The 22,946-nt window shown below is 38.0% G+C and overlaps 1 protein-coding gene across 3 annotated transcripts in view; it reads left to right on the top strand.

Annotated features, from left to right (window-relative positions):
• Positions 1–21,678, top strand: part of LOC122079386 (protein GLE1) — a 50,804-nt gene extending 29,126 nt beyond the window's left edge. For all 3 annotated transcript variants that reach the window (XM_042645804.1, XM_042645802.1, XM_042645803.1), the window contains 10 exons: positions 753–924; positions 9,659–9,902; positions 10,209–10,318; positions 10,729–10,799; positions 12,285–12,366; positions 19,725–19,808; positions 20,049–20,132; positions 20,703–20,834; positions 21,007–21,120; positions 21,202–21,678. In XM_042645804.1, coding sequence (XP_042501738.1) covers positions 753–924; positions 9,659–9,902; positions 10,209–10,318; positions 10,729–10,799; positions 12,285–12,366; positions 19,725–19,808; positions 20,049–20,132; positions 20,703–20,834; positions 21,007–21,120; positions 21,202–21,531 — 1,423 coding nt within the window. In that variant the 3' untranslated portion in view covers positions 21,532–21,678. The remainder of the gene's footprint in view (positions 1–752; positions 925–9,658; positions 9,903–10,208; positions 10,319–10,728; positions 10,800–12,284; positions 12,367–19,724; positions 19,809–20,048; positions 20,133–20,702; positions 20,835–21,006; positions 21,121–21,201) is intronic.
• The last annotated feature ends 1,268 nt before the right edge of the window (positions 21,679–22,946 follow it).

Below are 22,946 nucleotides of genomic sequence, written 5' to 3'. Positions count from 1 at the left end.
CCCCCCCCCCCCTTCTTGTGCGAATCTTTTGTCCCTCCCCTGCAACTTTGACTTCATCTCAGGGATTCTTCTCTACCCGTACTGGCCCTCCATCAGGTATGGTCATGTTCAACAAAGGCTTGGGGATGGCCCAGTAAAGAGGAGTGATCTGATTACGATTGAAGGAGCTAAATGATCTAGGGGCAGGCATAAAATGACCATAGGAGAAGTTGTGAGGAATGACATGTATAGTCTAGGTCTTGTCTCAAGTATAGCCTCAGATAGAGCCTATTAAAGGGCAAGGATCCATGTAGTCAACCCCACTTAGCTGAATTTCTCCTGGTTTTCTGGGCTGTGCCTCTTTCCTCTTACTTTCATCTCTCTCTTTCACTTCTTCTCTTTTTCATTTCGTTTCTCCTATTCTGTTTGGACCTCAGTTTCCCTACTTTGTTTTTCATGGATCCTTGTAGCCGAACCTGTTATGTTGGGATAAGGCTGAGTTTGTTGTTGTTGTTTCTGTTCAACATGTGTCAATTGTTTCTTTTTGTTTAATTTTATAATGTTGTTCCAGGTTTTGGTATGAAAGTACTTTTGTTTCAAACTTTTCTTTTGTGAATATGATGCTCCTTTGCGGGATTATAGAGCATTACATACTTTGGTTACCTGATTTTGGTATTGCTGGTAGTTCTTTAATCGTTTGAAACCAGTCATTCTATTTCCATTTATATTTCTCAAAAGGGGGAAAATTGAAAATTTTTATGGCTTCACTGTAGTGCAGAAGCACTTGATAACCACTTGATTGCAGTCCAGCGGGATTATGAACACAGATCCCAAATTGAAGAACGGAGAATAAGAAATGATGCAGCATTTGAAGAGGCCCAAAAGAGGGAAAAAGCTGTTCAAGAAGAAAGGATGCGCCAAGATAGAGAAAAAGCTGAAGCAAAGGTTAATTTTCTAATGCAGATATTCTACTTTCATGTTATATTATTGTAATTTTATTGTGAAATTGTTCTTTTTTATTATTATTTGATATACATATTCCGTATAACGTTAACATTATTAAAAGCTAAGTTGTGTATATATTAGGTTTGTAGTGTTGCATTATTCTGGGTGTCATGGAACATTGATTTCTTTCTGCCATGTGGCTTCTTAACTGCAGCTCAAATTTGGTGTGGTTGGACCTGTCAAATTTGAGGTGAGACAGAATTTCTTATGTGAACAAATGAAATTCCAAAAGTATTAAAAATTAATTTTAAGGTAAAGGTTGAAGGGCTGAAAATACAAAGGGCAAAGTCCAGTACGGTAGGCCTCATGGTTGAGTTTTTTGGAGTATGTACCATGTGGTTTAATTTGACTATTAAATATGATATGTCAGCAATCCACTAGGCACCCTATCTATCCATTGGTTCACATTGGCCATATCATCCATCTACATAGCTCAAATAGCCAATCTTGTACTACCTTTTATCCGTTATATAATCAATATCTTTAGAAAATTTTGTAATTATGATAAAATAATTCATTTTGAATTGATATCTTAATTATAAAACTTTATGGATCTTAATTAAATAAAATATATTAACTGTACAAGTTGTTATATTAAGTGAATTATTCACGAAATTCAAATTAATGAAGATGCTACCTAGCTCAGTTTGTAGAGTGTTGAGCTCATTATAACCAAGACCAAGGGTCGGTTCCTGCTTCCTATCTTTGCCTTGAACTTTCTTTGGCACAACATCTGCTCCCTCCCTCGCACTTGTATGGTTGTGCCTACTGAACCCTAGTGGTCACATGCTTGTAATGTAAAATGTTAAATACATGTACCGCAAGGATATTTATGTCTAATCCCCCTGCAGTACCATTGGTGGCTAAGTTCTTTGTTAGTGATTACGGTAGGGGGAGTGTCCCTGTTGTGATCTGTTATATTTGTTTTTGTCTTATTTAGTTTCCTTCTTTGTTTTGTAATCATTTCTGTATTCTTAGTAGGATTCCTATTAGGAATACAATACCTATTGGACAGGTTTTATAAATAAAGGCAGACCATGATAGACAATCACATTGAATCTTTCGTGGTTCAGCAATCCTCTTCCATTGTCTCTCTCTTTCGTCTTCTTCTACCTCTCACACCTTCAGGCTCTGTTTGATTGACTGATTATTGGTTTGACTGAAGTTACATGGTATCTGAGCATCAATAATCAGTCAATAGCTTCGATTCTGATTTGATTGCCTCTCAGAGGTCTGTTCTTGTGGTTGCAGCAACCATATGCTGCCTAATTTTTATCTAAGGCCCTAGCTGATGATGATGTGAATGTAAACTAGGGTTTCTTTACATCTCCTATCTACCAGATTCCAGATCTAGGCATGTAAGGGCTGACAATGCAAGTTTGGAATTTTTTTTTGAAGAGATGATGATCCCAAATTCTCCATATCTGGCCAGCAGAATATTCTCAGATTTTAAGGATATATTGTCCCTACTTGGAGGAAAACTTGACCTGTTTTTGGGGATGCTCAGAGTTTCAGATCTTCTGTAATTATATTTCTCCTACCACCAGATGTGATACCCTGTTTTGGGAAGCTTTTTCAGAAACTCGAAGTCTGAAATTAGTTTGAATCTAACCAGCAGATCCCTCTGATATTTTAGGGCATTGTTTCCCTCTAGTAGAAGGTCCTTCAACTTACTCTGAGGTCAATCTGTTCTGTTGATCTCGGGCAATTGGAAATCACCCAAAATCTGGGTTCTAATTTTCAGATTTGAATAATTTCGTTGCTGGTTTGTGGATCTTCATCGACTACCTATGATATTGTGGTGTTTCTTTTCCCTATTGGTCTGCTAGGTTTCTTCAGATTTGGAGACTTTTCCGTGTTTTCATCGAGTTTTGCTACAGGTTGTTTGCTTCCCAGTGGTGACTTACCTGACTATTGATTTTATTCTACTGATTACCTTATCCTTTACTTTGCATCTGATCATTATTGGTTCCATTGCCGCTGTACATGATGGCTGATTCCAAATCCCCTCGAACAATGTTAATGTCCAGATTACTGCCATTAAACACAATGGAGTTGCCAATTATTTATTATGGGCTCCAGCAGTTCGGGTTTACATTCATGCTAACGGGAAGATGCAGTATCTTACATCCGAAACACCCTTAGCTGATTCTAGTGATCCATATGCGGTCAAAGCTTATAAGGAGTGGATGCATGAGAATTCCACTATTAAAATATGGTTTTGGAACAATATGGATCCCGCTATGCAGCAAATGTCATGTTCCACACCATTGCAAAAAGGAGTTTGGGACGACTTAAAGGAAAGGTTCTCTTAGGCATAGTTGTCACGGCGATCAAGTGTTATTTTTATTTTCCCTGTTTTCTAACATTATTTAGTAAGTTATATATACTTTGTATCATAAAAAATCAAGATTAAGCCACATCAAGTCATAAAAAATCAAGATTAAGCCACATCAAGTCATTAAAAATCAACATTTAGCCACATCAAATTATTAAAAAATTAGCATTAAGTCATATTAAGTTATAAAAAATCAACATTTAGAGAAATGCTCTTGTTCTATAATATGTTTGAATGGTCAAATAATTTTAATTTTACACGAGACTTTTTGTATTAGTTATAACATAAAACAAGTTTTCAAGCAAGTCTAAGATTACTTAAATCTGAGTTGTAATGATAAGATTATGCTCTGGTCAAACTTATTTTTAAGTGCGCGAATGCTGTAAAAATCGGCAGAATGAAAATAATTTTATAGATGTCAAAATAAAAGATTATTTTACCGGACTTTTGGTTTTTAGCAATGTTTTAACAGGATAGAATTTATAAAATTTATAAAAATTTTCATAATTGAGAAAAACCCTTGCATTTAAAAGTTGAAAATCACCCCTATAATTAAAATCCAGCTTTTTGTTCTTGGACTGGGGGGTTGACTTTTTATCATTTTGGAATTTTATTTTTAAACTATTTTTATTGGATTCAAATAGGGGGTATTTGTTTATTTATGAATAATATCTTAAGTACATTTAGTGCAACAAGGCGACTATCGCCTAGGCCCTGGAAAACCACCTGGACGCCTAGTTGTCGCCTAGGCGACGCCTTGACAACTATGTCTTAGGTGAAGATTATGTCATGGAGAATTATATGAAAAATGTTTAACCTCAAACGGGGGGACAAGTCTTTGAATGAATATTTCAACACTTTGAAAGGTATACTTGAAGAGCTTCAAATTCATCAGCCTCTTGCTACTGATCTGGAACAGTTGAAGATTCAATAGGCTGAATTTCACGTTGCTAAGTTTATTGCCAGATTATATCCTGACTATCAGTTTGTTAAGGGTTAGCACCTTGCTAGAGAGAAGGTGCCTTCGTTAAATGTGACCTTTGCCCCTCTTCAACTTATGGTTACTCCTTCCAAAAGATGGCATCTCACTCTCTCCCAGGGAAGAGTTTGCATCTGTTGTTGGCCGTGGCTGAGGAACTACCTTCTCTGGGAGTGGTCATGGTATGAGATTGGTATGCTTTCTTCTAAACCAGTTGACGCTCCTATAGATCTACACCAAAAGTGTGGGACGAGTGATGCTGAAGAATTTAAGGACAAGCACCGGTGTAGGAGATTAGTTGGGAAATTCATTTATTTGACCGTTATTGGACCTAATATATCCTTTGTTGTTGGTATTATCAACCAGTTTATGCAATCACCTAAGAAGACTCACTAGGAGGTAGCATGTCGTATTTTAGGTTATCCTAAGGAGGCTCCAGGAAAGGAACTCATTTATCATCTGCATCAGTATATTGACCTGGTCGAATTTTCTTATACAAACTAAGATGGTGATAGGCGATCTACCACATGTTATTGCACATTTATTGGTGGTTGGTGACAATCTTGTCACGCGGAGAAGTAAGAAGCAATTCAAGCAAATGACTGTGGTTAGATCCAATGTTGAGGCCGAGTATGGGGCTATATGGCTCATACTGTAGCTGAATTGATGTGGTTGAATTCACTTATTCATGAGTTGGGTTTTCTGGTTACTAAACTTATGAAGATGTTCTGCAATAATCAAGCTGCTATTTACATTGCAACTTTGCAAGTACTCCGGTGTTTCATGAAGGGCCTAAACACATCAAAATCGATTGTCACTTTGTGTGGAATGTGGATGAGGTTTATTGTTACTCCATTTGTCTCTCCTATAGATCAACTAGGTGATATGTTTCCCAAGTCACTGTTTCGTCCTGCTTTCCTAAAAGACTGTTCCAAGCTAGGCATGGATGATTTATATGCTCCAGCTCAAGGGGGAGTGTTTAGTTATATACATGTACCCCATGGGTATTTATGTCTAGTCTCCTTGTAGTACTGTTGGCAGCTAATTTCTTTGTTGAATGATCACTATAGGGGGAGCGTCCCTATCATGATATGTTATGGTTGTTTTTGTCTTTTTTCGTTTCCTTATGTGTTTTGTAATCAGTGTTGTATTATTAGTAGGATTCCTACTAGGAAGACAATACCTATTAGACAGGTTTTATAAATAGAGGCAGACCATGATAAACAATCACATTGTATCTATTGTGTGGTTCAGCAATCCGCTTCCATCGTCTCTCTCTTTCCTCTTCTCCCTCTCACACTTTCATGCTCTGTTTGATTAATGATTATTGATTTGTCTGAAGTTACATAAAAAAATAATTTTCTGTGGCCAAAAATATAGTAATTATATTCCACATGATGAATTAAAGATTCACCAGCCCTTGGGATGTTTGAGAAGACCCTTTAGGCCTTTACATTATGTTGTTTATGAACAAGGGTGCAGGATTTCTGGTTCGTCCAGCGAGGATGGAATCTCTGGTTGGCAGACCTATTTCTGTCACGGGGCAAGTTGTAGTGAGATGACATTTGGTGGGGAAGTGATCCCTGCAGTCCCTATTTACACATCAAGTTTCAGCCCAAATAGAATTCTCCACATGGAAACATGAACCATTGAAAAATTCTGGACTACCAAGAGTGTTTATGGATTAATGAGAGGATGCACAGACATACACGGCAGGGACCACTTAATAGAAAGCTTCATAGACATTTCTTTGTTCATCCACAGACCTCAAGAACATGTGTTTCGCTATAACAGAAGTTGAAATCTTAGTGGGAGCTAGAGATTTATTTATGAAATCACTTCTAATGAGCTCATAAAGAGCTGCAGACCAGCTAGATAAAAGATCTTTAAAATCCCTCGATGTCATCCTACAAGAGATTCTATATCAGTCTACTAAGTAATAAGGCTCAAACAGTTCTGGAGATGACCACTTAAAACTTAGCTTCCACATTCTATAGGCTTTGCAAAATTACGTCAACCTGCTAAACTGTTTACTACTATGAGAAAGAATTAATTTTCTCCTCGTCCATTTTAGAAAAAATTAGTTGTGCTAGTATAGAAGAGGTGAGAATTAAACTCTTAAATCACTGTAATCACTGTCGGAGATCTAGAGGGTTTCAGCATTGAAATGAATAATTTTTTTTTTTATCAAAAAAACAGTTCTTTTTCTGTGTTTTTGCCGGTCTTTAGAGGGAGGACCTTAGCGCAACAGTATGGTTGTTCCATTGCGACCTAGTGGCCACGGTTTCGAGTCAAGAAACAGCCTCTCTGAGAAATTGGAGTAAGGTTGCGAACATAATGACCCTCTCCAGACCCCACAGTGGTGGGAACCTCGTGCACTGGGTATTCCCCCCTTTTTTTTTTGGGTAATTTACAGTGCCACTCTCTAGAGAATGCAAATATTATAGGAACACCCCCTCTGTTTCACCAAATTAGACTCAAACCTCCTACCATCAGTCACTGTTACAAAATATACAAAAAATGCTGACATCAGCAATTCATTTTTTTTTTCTAAATACCATTTTTCCCTTAAAAATAATGAAATACCGAAATTACCCTCATCAATTTCACCACAACCCTTCCCACGAAGGCGACAAGGCAGAAGAACGTTCCCCAGGGCTTTTCAGATCGGCGGCTACGAACCCCCTTCCGGCGACTATGGCGGAAGAACGTTCCTGGGATCCTCAACTCTTGATGATGGTCTATATCAAAAACAGATGGATTTATCCATCTTTGATACTGATCAGCTCCTCGATGGTGATGGCGGCAGCAGAGATTCCTTCACCTCAGCTTTGATTCCGATCATCTCTAAGGACATTGCTGTGATAAAAGCTTCAGATCGAACGGGGAATGGGAAGATCGCAAAGGGAAGGGGTGGGGGTGGGGGCGGCGGTGGGGGAGGGGGAGGGGGGAAGAGAAGAAAACTGAAGCTCGTCCTCCGAGATCACAATCTTGAAGCGAAAAGCTAAGTATTACAAACATCGTCTACACCTCGAAATTGAATAAAATTTAAAGCATGACGATTAAATGCTTGCCTTTGGACAGCCCAGTGACAGATATAACCACATCAGCGAAAGGACCGTTGGCTTGAACGTCGATCTGAGACATAACAGAGGAAGTTGGGGACATTGGCTAGGTTTGCAACGCACGGAAAGAAGAGGAAATCCCAACAAATAGCCTTGAACAGCCCTTGTTGTTGATTACTTCAACTTTACTGCCACCCATGATTAATTCTCAAAGCTCCACCAGAACTTTGCACGTAGATTATGTAGAAAGACTCGGCCATTTCCAAAAACAAAATCTCTCCCTTCAACATCTCATTAAGCAGATATGAAAAAACAAATCCAACAGATTTTCAATTTTCAATGCACAAACCAAATTGCACAATAACAGAGAATAAGGAGAGAGAAGACAAAGATGAAGAGCCATGCTTCTTATGCCTTCGATAGCTATTATCAGAAAGAAAGGAAAGCATCGCCATGATCACCGCCTTTGACCCCAGTAAGCAGCAACTCAATCTCAATCCCAACCTCAAAACTTTGCTTTACTTACACTCAAACCAGAAGGGTTGGGGGTTGGGGGTTGGGGGTTGGGGGTTGGGGGTTGGGGGAAGGGGACACAATTGAACTCTTTACTATCGCCTTTATAGGGTGGCATGAAGAAGAATCGGAAGAAGTCACGGCAAACTCGTCGAGATCACAAGTTGCAGGTAGGGAGAGAATGAAATGGTGTACAAGTGAAGAGAGGGGTATTTTTGGGAATAAAAAGATAAGGGTGTTTTACTAGTAACAGCTAAAGTGTCATTTCATCGCATCACTTGACAGAGACTGACGGTAGGGGGTCTGAGTCTAATTTAGTGAAAGAGAGGGGGTGTTCCAATAATATTGGCATTCTCCAGGGGGTGGCGCTGTAAATTACCCTTTTTTTTTATATATATAATCTTTGTCAGTCTCTCTTGGTGGTTAGCGTTCACTTTCATAGTCATCTCCAATCGCTATATGGGATATTATTGTTCTACTAATACTGTGTGCCTCTAATGTAAAGCTAAGGTGGGCAAGTCAACCAAGCTCACAACTGCAGGATTTTGTAACCAAAGAACAACCATATAACCACAGCAGAATAGCAAACAAACAGATCAGAACTAAGGAAGAAAACAGATCTGTAAATCGGAGTTTCGAGTCCAGCTTCTGGAATTTATGAGATGATCAGAATATAGCCCAGATTAAAGGACTGAATCAGATTTATGAATAGGGTCATAAGAGATCATAACTCGTGAACAAACATCCATAGAAATCAGAAATAACTAGACGTATCTATCGATCTCAGAAAAACAGAACAGATTAGGTCAAAATATCCAATAGGACAGAAATGTGGGTGATTTGTGTAGCAGACCAACCAGTGGTCTGATGGGGCCCAAACTGAGATCTAACCACCTTCAGATGGGGCCTAACACTCGACCAAAAGATGGAGATAATCAGGTGGTTAAAAGCCCTTAAATCAAGGATGGATTTGGGAACAATAGAGAGACTGGAAAATAGAAAGTACTGCAGATCAGTAGTGCTTTACCTGGGATGAACTGAGATGGAATTTGATACCTTGGAGTGCTTGTAAACAGTAAGAGAAAAGATAATAAAGTAGAAGAGGACCTCTCGGGCTTCTCACCGCAGAGAGTCAATTGGATCAAACACCAATTCCATCAGCCTTGATCAAACACAAGACAACTCTTCATGGAGAAGACAATAGCAGTAACCATTAATTTGTTCATCAAAATTGTTCCAGTTTTTGGAGCCTCCTCTTCTTTATTTATAATGATGGGATAGAGAATTACAAAATAGAAGGTTCCTTAAAATGAGACCTTAATTTAGTCTCCTAACAATACTTACTAAAAATTGAAATTAGAAACTAGCTGGAAAAGGAAACTAACTACTAATGACTTGACTCCTAAGAAAACAAGTATAACTTAAACTAAACCCAACTTAAAAGGAAACTAATGAAAAAGGAAACAAACTAGTAATCTCGTATGCAACCTTAAAGCTCCTCTTTTAGGCCCATAAAAGTGGTCTATTACACTCAAAACACATGGGATCAAAGGCCCAACATGTATAGAACCCAACCCTAGGCTTATTCCTAATAAAACAAGCCTAGTTTGGTGAAGAATCTGCATCAGCCTCTTGGGTTAATTACTCCTGAATTTCATTCTTTTTCTTATTAAATAAATTAGTATATCACTCTGACTTATTTGAACTTCATTTTGGATTTGTGGTATGTGTTATGTGGTATGTCAAGGGCAGTTACTCTATATTGTTTGATATGGCTAGGCTGCAAGAAAGAGAGCTGAAGAAGCACAGAGAACAGCCTTGGAAGCTGAGAGAAGAGCAACTGAGGAAGCTGCAGCAAGGGAAGCTACTGAAACTAGGAAAGTGCTTGCAGCACAGGTGGGACAAAAAGAAGTTACTGATCTCAGGACGGATGCAAGTGGAGAAGCATTACTAGAATTAAAGAATAAAGGTCTTCAGTCGAAGCAATTGGAACTGAGTGGCTGCAGTGAAGTGCAATCAATAGGTATTGCATTTTGTGAGAGATATGTTACCTTAGAAGGATTAGTCAATTTGTTGTTCGAACTTGAAGTTGGTTACTCGAAAGTTTTATGTGTCCTCTTGATGGATAAAATATTTTATTGAAAAACACCAACATTTTTCAAAACTGGAACTATTGTTTGCACACTTGGTGAAAGCACTTCAAATTCAATTATTGGCTTCTTCCCATGTGACTCTTCCATTTTTGTTATGACCCTTATTGTTTTTATCTAATTTTGAGACTTAGTTCTATGCCTTCAATTGAGCTTACACGTACCTAATGTGATTACAGGTAATGTGGTTAAAGGTGCAGAAAGTGCACTGAAAGTAGAGGCAGAAAGACTACAGAAGTACAAAGAATTAGATGAAAAGAATCAGTCATTGAGATTGACTTCCAATAAGGTAATGTTGCACTGATGCAAATTCTGTTGCTTCTAATTCATAGCTGAAATACTCTTGCCTTTTTGTTATATATTTTTAGTATTGAACTTCATTGTCCCCCTCCCCCCACACCCCCCCCCAAAAAAAAAGACTTTGGTTAGAGTTTTTTTTTTTAATATTCTATTTAAAATTCAACTGATAGGTTTATTTTCAGAATTGAAAGAGTGTTCCTATATTTTTCTTTTGATAAAATTTTCCATCATTTGTTGGTAAGTCTTACATGCCTCAATGTTAATTAATGGTCTTAAATTTCATAGTTGGAGGAATGCATTTTATTCTGTTACAAGTCATTTTGATTCCAGCTTATCTTCTTTTAGTAGTTTTGACTTATTTCCCTCGACATATTGATTGAAAAATTTTGTTTTTCGCAGGATTTTCGTAGCCATGAGCAGCAGATTGCTAGGCGAATAAGACAAATAACAGGGTTTAAAGAGAATGTTAGGTGCGGTGAACCCTTTTACGTGACTATGAACTGTTGTGTGGATTCTGATTTTCAATTTGTCATCTAGGTTTGTGTCATTATTTTCTTCGTCCTATGCGCTGAGACAAATTGAATATGGTCGTGGATGCTGTTTTTTGCCATGTATTGTGCTTGTAGAACACATGCTGAGATAAACTACATTTATCCCTATAAGATTTGTAATATGAACACCCTTAATCTTTCATTCGCTAAACCTACAAATAGCAACAGAATAATAAGATTTCATATCATCACTGCTCTTGGGGAAGAATCAATTATTACAGTACACTAAGGAATATATATTCCAATGGGAGGAAGAACCCAACCCATGCCTAAAGAAACCAAGATAAATCCATAAAATTTTAAATGGGGTGTTTGTTGGAAGTAAAATTGTTGTAAAGTGATATGAAGATATGTGAGCCTACGAGATAGAGGAGGTAGGAGGTCAATTTGTTTTATTTATTAATTATATTTCAGTATAACATGAAAGATTTATCATTTTAATGAATTATTCAACGTGCATCCAAATGCACCAAAATTTATTTGACGTGAAACGTCTTGGATTTACATCTTTCTGACTTTTTTCCCACATACCACTTCTATTCACTTGTTTGATTTCAGTAATGAGAATTATTTTACTGGTATCCAGACAAAAGCTTTGCCTCAAATGCCATTGTATATGCTCTTTGGTTGCATCTGTCTAATGCGCTACCATTTCTCTTTCCATCTAAAGCCATAATATAGCACCTTATCATTGTTTATACTTTTGAGAGCTTGAACTACCTCCTAGTTAAAAGGTTGGTTGGTTCATTGGAGTTAATACTTCCAGATTCTCAGCTCACTCATCATCTTCTTGTTGTTATAATTAGTATTTTTTTGTTGTGTCTTGATATACTTTGTTGTTGCCACTACTTAAAAGCTTGAGCTTTTGAGATAAGTGGTTGTTACATGGTATCAGAGCCATAAGGTCGGGTTTTCGTTCCCTGGTAAGTTCGAGGGGTTTGTTTTATGTGTTGTTGTGCCCCTACATTCTGCACCCCTCTGTACCATGTGATGTCACATGCAGATCTGTGTGCATGTATGGGCCTGCACATGCTGGGGGATGTTGTGTGTTTATATACATTGTTGTATCCCTTAACAGTTCGAGCTTTTGAGATAAGGGGTTGTAACATATTTCACATTGTTAACTGTTAGGCTAGGCAATCCACCTTGATAAATTGGGAAGTCCTGCACATGTTTAGATTTTTTTTTTTTTTTGATAGGTAGGGAGGGAAGTAGGTAACAGCCAGGAGGCTCAAACATGTTTAGATTAACTTGGCCATATCTCCATATCTCTCATGCATTGGTTAGGTTGGATTTTTCTTGCCTGTTATTGAACATTTATAGGGTTAGTTGGACATATACCAAATACTACATGGTCGATGGTGCATTGAAATGTGAGTTCAAAGTTCATTGTTACTCTTGCAGAATGAAGGCAGAAGAATTGGTAAAAGATTTCAATAATCCTATTTGCCCTCAGTCTGTTTGTGTTGGAGTGTTTGCAAAGAAGGTATGTGCATTATCTTTTGGGTGACATGTTTTTCCTTTACAACAATTATTTTGTGACTATGTGGGGAATATTGAATTATCCTTAAAAAGTTTCTTAAATAATTCTTTTATCACTTCTTTCGAGTAATTCTGATAGGTTTTGATTCTTTGGACTGATTCTAACCAGAATCTTGTTTGACTCAAGTTTGATTCTGAGTGATTTTTTCGATATTTGTTTTTTTTAGCAGTTTTTCAAGAGAAATTTCGGGCTCGTTTGATTTTGTTTCTGCTGGTTCTGTTCTAAGAAACAAGTTTTGGAGTTGAAAAAAGTGTTTGATTTTTCTATTTCCGGAAACGTTTTTAGGAGACATTGATATTTACTCTCTTGATCTGGAATGGAAGCTGGTGCTAAATGCCACTCTGTAGACCAGAATAAAGCAGGCATTCTGGCAGTTACACTTGAGGATCATGTTCTGATTAAATAAACAATTGCCATTTAAGTGGTTATGGCTTTTCGATAGTGAAACTAACAGCCTCCAGAAGCTTGTCATTTTTTCTAAATATGGCATAAGTAATTATCAGCACCATCCCTGGTCAGTGCACTCAAAATAGGGCAGACTTTATCACCCCTAATTTGTATGAGCCAGGTGCACTTGACGAACAAGAAACACTAGTAGACTTCTCCTTATACCCAGTTTCAGAAATATCGAGAAAAAAAAAATCACTGTTTTTAACGAAGAAACCTGAACATAAAACACACCAATCTTCCAAAACACCATCATTATATTCCCTGATTAAAACAATTTCTCCACTACCATAATCACTATGACTTCACCAAATCGAAAGAGCAAAAAAAGAGCAATCAGAACCACCCCCCCCCCCAAAAAAAAAAAAAAAAAGAAAAGCCCATGAAGAACACATCCATGAAGTAATTTGAGCAATCAGGCAAGAAAAACATACCAGGCGGAGATTTTCTGCTCTGCAATCTTGTGGGTGTTCTAGGTTGCAAGTTGATGATAATGTTCACCTACTCCTTGACGTCTTCTCCTATCATCCATATTTTCGAATTTCTCGAAAAAGAAAAAAAAATAAAAAATAAAATAAAATGGTGATCTTTCCCACGGATCACAAGAGAAAACCTCAATCCCCCAACTGTTACGGAACGGAAATCAGAGATGATAACTCGTCAAAAACTTAGGGCCAAGAAATTTTACCTTGTAGAGATGGTGAATGTGGTGAACAATGATGACTTGATCCTAGCAGATTGATGCAAGACGATGAACACTTCACAGTCAGAGTCTCTGGGTTAAGGGAATGATAGGGATGATAGAGAGAGCACCAGCTTGTAGCAAAAGGAAAGAGAATGACGAAAAAAGAGCGATAGGTGGTATTTCATGGGGGCTTCAACAATCTTTTGGCCAACAAGTTGTTTCATAAAATAGAAAAATAGGCCTGACTTGTTTCTCCATTCCTGTTTCTAGACACATAAATAGGCATAAATTTATATTTCTATTTCAAAAAGTGGGTGAAACGAAATAGGAAAATCAAATGGTCTTTTGGGGTGTCTTTCCGTTTCCAAACACAGAAAAACGGAAAAACACGTTTCTGGAAACAAAATCAAACGGGTTCCGTTTCTTATTTCAAGACTCACTTCCTCGTCTTTTGTGAGAATCAACTATGATAATAAGTAATTCGCTTAGGCTGTGTTTGGTTGCAAGGGAAATTTAAAGGGAAGGGAGGTGAAATTTTCAAACTTAAAAGAGAAACTTTTGTAATCATTACCCCATGTGATTGTATAAACTACTTAATTTTTTCTTAACCATATTTAGTAATAATACATTTTACATGTAATTTTTATTTTACATATTATAGCAAAGAGTTTTGGATGCAAAGTAAAGTGAAATTTAATAATCAAATATAAAATGATTTGAAGTTAATAATATAGTCACATGGGGTAATTGTAGAAACGCAACCCTAAAACGATGTAGAAGATAATGGAAAAACAAGAACAAGCAATGCACACAGATTTACGAGGTTTGGCAAGATTGCCTACGTCCTTGGTGAGATGAGATCCTGCTTCACTATCAATGGAGAATAGGGTTACAACGCTCGTCCCTCACACCTCTCAGTATTGCTTGCATTACAGAGAATAGGGATCGTCGTCCTGCCTGTCGAGGCGCTGCACCAATACTCCCTGGATTAAACTGTGATGGAATACAAGACATCGTACACCAACAATCTTCACCTTGGCTTGAATTTTGTCAAGCCTCCTGTAAAAATAACCTATAGACGTCTTCATCCCCGTACCTCATCAGAGGTACAAACCCGCACCTGTCTGGTGCGTCCCTCATCTTCAACAATGAGTAATATTAATCAAGTCCAAACAGGACTCGAACTTCTCTGTAGTAACTAGCTTGGTAAACATATCTGCATGATTGAGATCTGTATGAATTTTTCTCAAGTGAATACCGCCTTCTGACACAAGCTCCATGATCTTGTGAAATCTCACATCAATATGCTTTGGCCTTGCATGAAACACCTGATTCTTTGTAAGATGTATGGCACTCTGACTGTCACAATGTAACACTGTACCTCCTTGCACCAACCCCAACTCACGAACCAGTCCAGCCAACTAAACTCCTTCCTTGGCAGCCTCAACTGCCCCTATGTACTCTGCCTTTGTAGTGGACAATGCAACTATAGACTGAAGCATCGCCCTCTATGATATAGGTCCACCAACCAATGTAAATACATATCCTGTAGTAGACCTCCTCTTGTCCGAATCACCAGCATAGTCAGAATCAACATAACCTGCCAATTCCGTGGAACTTCCCTTGCCACTGAACATAACACCTGTATCTTTAGTCTTGCTCAAATATCGGAAGATCCACTTTATTGCATTCCAATGCTCATTCCCTGGATTACTCATGTATCTGCTAACAACACTGACTGCATGAGACAAATCCGGATTGCTACAAACCATGGCATACATGAGACTCCCAACTACGCTAGTATAGGGGACCTAAGACATATGCTCCACTTCCTCATGTGTTGTAGTGTCCTTTTCAGATAACTTGAAGTGGCTAGCTAACGGAGTGTTAACCGGCTTAGCCTTTTCCATGTTGAAATGCTCTAGCACCTTTTCAATATACCTCTTCTGGGTTACCCAAAGTTTACCTGCATTTCTATCTCTAAGGATTTCCATGCCAAGGATCTTCTTAGCAGCACCAAGATCCTTCATCTCAAATTCAGCACTCAACAAAGACTTCAAAGAGACTCTATGTCATGTTTATTCTTTGCAACAATGAACATGTCATCAACATAAAGCATCAACAAAATAATAGAATTATCCCATGACACTTTATAATAAACACAACTATCATACTCACTTCTTGTGTAATCAATCTTCATCATGTGGGAATCAAAGCGTTTGTACCACTGCCTAGGAGATTGTTCAAGACCATAAAGCGACCTCTTAAGCAGACAACCATGATATTCCTTTACCTGCACCTTAAAACCTTCAGGCTACTTTATGTAAATCTATTCCTCCAGGCCACCATGAAGAAATGCAGTCTTCACATCAAGCTGTTCAAGCTCCAAATCATACATGGCCACCAAAGCAGGTAATACCCGGATCGAAGTTTGTTTTACCACTGGAGAATATTTCATTGTCGTTTATCCCCTCCTTCTGTGCATAGCCCTTGGCTACAAGTCTAGCCTTATACCTTTCACGCTTCTTAGATGCTGCCTCTTTCTTATGAAAGACCCATTTACACCCAATGATTTTTCTTCCCTTGGGTTTTTCCACAATCTCACAAGTCTTGTTCTTCTGTAGAGACTCCATTTCCTCCATCATAGCTGCCATCCATTTATCATGTTGTGTATCACTCAAAGCATCATGGTAGGAAGATGGATCACCTGTACTTTCAGTGAGGGCATAGGCAACCATCTCCTCAAATCCCTATCTCACAGGTACTTTGTGAGTACGCTTCCCTTTACCCTTTGCCATAGTATAGGGAACTTCTACTATTTTCTGTTGTCCTAGTAAGCCACTAGATGACTCATTCTCTTCTTGTTTCTGACTCACCTAACTCCACCTGCACAGTAGAATCTTCTTTGTTTTTATCAACTGCTTGTGAATTACAACTTGACTTCACCATATGAGACTCATCAAACACGTCCCTGCTAATCACAACTTTCTATAAATTTGGATCCCACAACTTAAATCCCTTTACACCTTTTTTAAAACCAAAAAAGATACACTTCTTAGACTTTGAGTCTAACTTGGAACGCTACTCACTCTCAACATGTTCATAGGTTGGACAACCAAATATTTTTAGAATAGAATAATCTATTGGTTTTCCTGTCTATACCTCTTCGGGAATTTTACAATTAATCGCCTTTGATGGAGACCTGTTGATGAGGAAATATGCCATATTCACTGCTTCTGCCCAAAATCTCTTGCTTAACCCTGCATTCAGCCTCATACTCCGAGCTCTTTTTAGAAGTGTTTTGTTTATCTTTTCAGCTACACCATTTTGCTGTGGTGTCTTTGGAACAGTGAAGTGACGTGTAATCCCTTCAGCTTTTCATAATTTTAGAAACGGCTTGTATATGTACTCCCATCCATTATCTGTTCTCAAGTACTTAATTTTCTTTCCTGTCTTCCTTTCTACCTCAGCCTTCCATTCCTTAAATTTAGTGAACACCTCACTTTTATGCTTCATGAAGTAGATACAGACTTTCCTTGAGTAATCATCAACAAATGTCACGAAGTATTCTGCTCTACCTTTAGATTTTGTTGTTGAAGGACCCTATACATCGCTATGTACATAATCAAGCACCCCTTTACTCTTATGTTTTGCATTTTTTAAACTAACCTTACAGTGTTTCCCGAACACACAGTACTTGCAGAAGTTCAATTTACAAGTTTTCACTCCCTTCAACACTTTCCTTTTATGAAACTCCATCAATCCTCTTTCTCCCATATGTCCTAACCGCATGTGCCATAGATATGTATCATCTGTATCAGATCCTGCATCTGTAGTCACAGATGCTCCACCTGTAACAGTGCTCCCTATGAGTCTGTATAGATTTCTTGTTAGCTGTCCCTTCATGACAACCATAACACCCTTAATAACTTTGAGAACTCCACTTTCTGCTATGTACTTATAGCCATTTGAGTCAAGTGCCCTTAAAGATACTAAGTTTTTCCTTAATTCTAGTACATGTCTCACATTTGCTAAAGTTCTTACTGTCCCATCAAACATCTTGATTTTGATTGTGCCTATCCCAATGGTCTTGCATACAGCATCATTCCCCATTAGGACAGACCCACCATTATATGGTTGATATGTATCAAACCAATCCTTATGTGGACACATGTGATATGAACATCCATAATCTAAAATCCTAGAATCAGAAGATTAATTCTTACCTAATGATATAGAGAGTACATCTCCATCATCTCCATCTGAACTGTCAACCACGCTAGCTTCTTCAGATGCCTTATTTACACCTTTCTTCTTCAAGTCTGCCTTCCTCTTCAAGCAGTCTCTCTTCAGATGACCTTCCTTCTTGCAATAGTAACAAGAGACATTTGTCTTTACCCCTTTTGATTTCGATCAACTCTTCTCTAATCCCTTCTAATTTGATCTCCCTCTTTCCTGCTTCTTGTCACCTCCAAAAAGACCTTCTCCTTGAGATTTCGTATTATTAGCCTTCTTCCTTGTATCATTGGACATGAGGGCAGCCGCGACTTTATCCATCTCAAGGGTCTCTTTCCCGTACAAGAGAGTCGTTACCAAGTGATCATATGATTCTGAGAGCGATGACAGTAACAATAACGCCTTGTCTTCATCCTCAATCGTAACCTCTAGGTTTGCAAGTTTACTTACGATTTGATTGAACATGTTAAGATGCTCTAATAGATTCGTATCTTCCTCCATCTATAGAGAATGCAATTGTTTCTTCGCGAACAACTTGTTCGTTAAGGACTTCGTTATGTAGATGCTTTTAAGTTTTGCCCATAACTGCAGTGCAGATTCAATACCCACAACATATTGTAGGGCATCATCAGAAAGATTCAATCAAATAGCACTTACCACCTTTTCCTTCATCTCTTCACAATCTTCATCAGTAATTTTTACAGGTTTCTTCGACTTCCCCAACAATGTTTTCGCCAAATCCTATCGTATTGGAAGATCCTTCATCCTTTGACGTCAGAGGGTGAAATTGTTCTTCCCATTAAACTGCTCGATATCATACTTGACATTAGATCCATTCCCTCCCATCATGATAGTAAACCCTAGAAAACGGAAACCTAGAGTTCTGATACCAATTTGTAAAAACGCAACCCTAAAACGATGCAGAAAATAATGGAAAAACAAAAACAAGCAATGCACACTGATTTACGAGGTTCGACAAGATTGCCTACGTCCCTGGTGAGATGAGATCCTACTTCACTATCAATGGAGAATAGGGTTACAACGCTCGTCCCTCACACCTCTCAGTATTGCTTGCATTACAGAGAATAGGGACCGCCGTCTTGCCTGTCGAGGCGCTGCACCAATACTCCCTGGATTAAACTGTGACGGAATACAAGACATCGTACACCAACAGTAATGTTTACAAAAATTAATTTTTCAGGTATGAAAATTTCACTTCCCTTCCCTTTAATTCCCCTTGCAACCAAATGGAGCCTTAAGGAATCAATTGCAAGAATCAACGTGCTTCCCTGAAAATCGCTTCAGAAAGTTCTAAGTTAAACCGAATGCAGCCAAAATGTCTAATATGCCTAGGGGAATGAAAGTCTACCAAGGGGCATCGCTATATCTTACCCATCCAATAAGATTAGCTGATTCTCATTCTAGAGATGTTATTGAAGCTCTTTTAAGCACATAGTCCAAACAGAATTGAGATGAAAGAAATTTAAATCTTATAGGGTCTCCTTCACATTTGTTTGTTATATGTATGTCATGAAAGATTTAAACTCAGTACCAGTAGCAGGATTGGACTCTGCTGATCATCCCAAGTTGACTTGGCCAATCCATCCCGACTTCAGCTGAATTTTTCCTATCTTGGAAGGGAAAACCTGGAAATCAGAGGGATCAAACTCAGCTGAATAGCTGATACCAATTTGACTTGGATGATCAGACCTATCCATTCCCTACTAATACTCGCTATGAAATTAGCTCTATTCTCGCATTCATTTTGACAAGGAAAATTGTGTTTTTATCTTATCTGAAGGATGAGGGTACTCTCGCTGCAGGTGGTCTTATGTATTATTTTTTTTAACATCAATTGTGGGGATTAGCGCTATCATAGACCTTGGAAAGTTGGAAGTAGTTAATGACTTTGAGCCCCATTTTGATACTGCAGGTTGTCTCCCAATGTGAAAACCCGGTTGCAGTTGCTGATACTGCTTTTGCTTGTGGCCATGTCATTGCTCTCGTGACTAAACATGTATGCTCTCCTATTTTATTAATTTCCATTGGGAACTGAAATGAAATGTCAAGCAGAACTTAATGTTCTTCTTACTACTCTCCCACTTTCTTACCAGTTTTCTAGATGGATGTAGGTGTAGGATTTGCTCTAATTACTCAACAGTTTTATTTTTTCAATTTTATTTTGTCAATGTTATACGTTAAAGCTGTTTCATAAGATTGTCTCGTTCTTTTTATCTAATAATTAATTGTTGATTAGGTCCCATTGGTAATGGATCTTGTTCTTGCTGAGTTCCATAGAGCTTGCATCTATACTGTTCCAAAGCATATACATTACTCTCAGGTGAGTTGGTTTCATCGCTTGGCCATGTGACCATTTCTTACTAACTCTTGAAGAGGCTTATGGTCTCTAATCCAATGCATTAAAAGCTCCTTTCCCGTGTTAAGTTGTGTTTGTATCATATAGGTGTGATTGTACTCATCTTTATTTTTCTGTCCTTAAGTACACGTATGTGGATCCTGTCCTTTATTGTAATTTTCCTTAATAAATAACTTCCCCCATCCACGGTTTGAGAATTCAGCCTTTCTTTCGAACCATGGGCTGTTCTCTCCACTTTCTCTTTTTGCTCTCTTATCTCTCTTCAACCTTCGTCTCTCTTCTCTCTTCCTCAATGTTCAGGTACTGATATCAAGTTCTAGTATCAGAACATTGATTTCAGTATCTGAGGTTCCTTCTTCATCCTTGTTTTGAGTGTGGTTAGGGTTTTCTCCTCTCTTTTGATGTACAGCCAACTATGCAGTTTTTTTAATGGAAAACTCACCTCAGTGCGCATATGGCACACTTCTCGCATTTATTTTTTAGCCCATATTTGTTATGAACTCAAACCAATTCTTGGACCTGCCCCTGTTTCAGTCGGCATTCAGAAGTAAAGAAGCTTATTATAAGATGATCGGTTATCGGGAAGAAGATGGGAAGATTGAAAGTACTGAGAGATTTTTGGAACGCATTGCATCTTATATGAAACTTTATGGTGCACTTGTGCAGGTTGGTTGCTATCTACTATCAGCCAGCATTGTTGAAAATTTTCAATTTGTTCTAATTTTCCATATTTCTACTCTAGCATTTGTCAATAATCAATCTGCAAAATTGTTTTTTCATATTAGAAGTTCTTTTCTATCAATTTTGACATAACAAAATGCAATGATTATTATGGCAGACTGAAGTTGGTGGTGTAAACATGCTCAAGGAGGGATGGGCATGGCTGGCGAGGTTCTTGAATGTGCTTCCCGCCAATGTATATACCGCAGTTGCTCTCTATTCATTTCTACAGGTAAGTCATGTTGAACTCATCTCCATTGAATCCCTCAGCCAGCCTAATTATGTAAACATAATCGAGTTCTATATTTTCCAGATGGCAGGTTTTGCACTATTCAGGAAATATAAATCTCAATTCAGAAAAATCCTAAACATAATTCATAGCCAATTTTTGGATGCACTTGAATCAAGCAGAGATCCAACGCTAAACTCCGTCATTACAAGAATTAAACAGTATATAGAAAAAAAGCAATTCCTCCAAGAACCAGAAGGATGGCGTCTGCAGACTACTTTATTATCACAGACATATGTTCCCGAGTCAGATTCAGGTTTCCATCAAGAACAACATTATCATCAACAACATCATTATCATCAACAACATTATAATCATTCAAATCATTCAAATAAATACCTGTACCAGTATTGATTAAAAAAGGAGAACAATGTACCTCCACATGTGAAGTTATACAAATTGTATGTTACAACTGGCTATAATTTTAAACACTCCATACTCCTTTGTTGTATCGAAGAAAGATTCATATAATTAATTGTATAATTGAGGATGTTATTTTCAGGTCTGCTTTTTATTAATTGTTCTATTTGGCAAGTTAAGAATATGTTAGTGTGTGCTTGTGCTTTTGTGTGTGTGGATCATCCTTTCCTGTTTCTCCATTCCTTTCAGAACCTGAGTGATGGCATTCAACCCAAAATCCCAAACTTCAGGGACTTCCCAATCCCAGTAGTCACACACACTACCTGACCGATGTGGGACTAAACCCTTGTGAACCTAGTCAGGGAGTTGCACTCATCATATCAACTTTTCCCAGCTTTGGGTCATGAACCCCATATGGCCGTGCATAGACGATTTGTTCCTGTACAATTCGATGCATTCAACACAGAAACCCGAGCTTCAAAGTATAGATATTATTGTCAAGTTCATAAGCTCAACAGGTACACATTATCTGGCCGATGTAGGATTAAACCCTAACGTGCCTGACCAAGGAGCTGCACTCACTGCATCACTAAGCAATAAAATATATCTCATCATTTTGATGGGTTCAATTGCACTTGGGGTCCCTTATGTTTGGAGAAACTACAATCGGGATCCCTCCATTAGACTAATGCTAGTCAAAGTTACAAGAGATGTTCTCATGACTCCTAATTTTTTTTGAAAATTAGTAATCTATCCAATCAAAACAATCTCCCAGATAATTAAATTAATCCATTCCCCCCCCCAAAAAAAAAAAAAAAGCTAATTAAATCAGTCTATGTTCTACAATTACCTTCCCTAATTACCTGACCAAGGGTTTGATCAGTTAAGAAGCTTCTTTGGGCTTAGTGGGATAGTTACATTCAAGAAAATTAAGAAACATATTTGGATTAACACCAGTCTTACAAATGGAACCTAATCTTTGTTTTTGCAAATGCTATGGGCTCTAACCATAGTTTCTAACTCATGGGGGATCTCTTTTTAAAGCTGTACTTCTAACTCATGGGGGATCTCTTTTTAAAGCTGTACTATAGATAATTTGTTTCACAAAAAAAAAAAGAAGAAAACCACAGATCATTTGTAGGCCTCATATGGATGTACTGATTACAAAATAGTGGGACCCTGGAGCAAGCCCTAAAAGCATGTGGTTGATCTTTGAAGGGGAAGAGTTTATTTACCAAGATGCTCACATTGTCTCTTGGACGAGTGAATGCTCACATGCTTTCTACTATGTTACATGGTGTGTTTGTGTTTTGTGGTTAACAAAGCCAATGAGCCTCACCATCCGTATTGTGTAATTAGCATTTCTCTTTTTGGTGAAGCATTTCTCAATAAACAAAAGGGAGATATAT

The sequence above is a fragment of the Macadamia integrifolia genome, chromosome 5 (assembly GCF_013358625.1).
Source record: "Macadamia integrifolia cultivar HAES 741 chromosome 5, SCU_Mint_v3, whole genome shotgun sequence".
Classification (NCBI taxonomy): Eukaryota; Viridiplantae; Streptophyta; class Magnoliopsida; order Proteales; family Proteaceae; genus Macadamia; species Macadamia integrifolia.
This window is presented reverse-complemented; position numbering and strand designations above follow the sequence as displayed.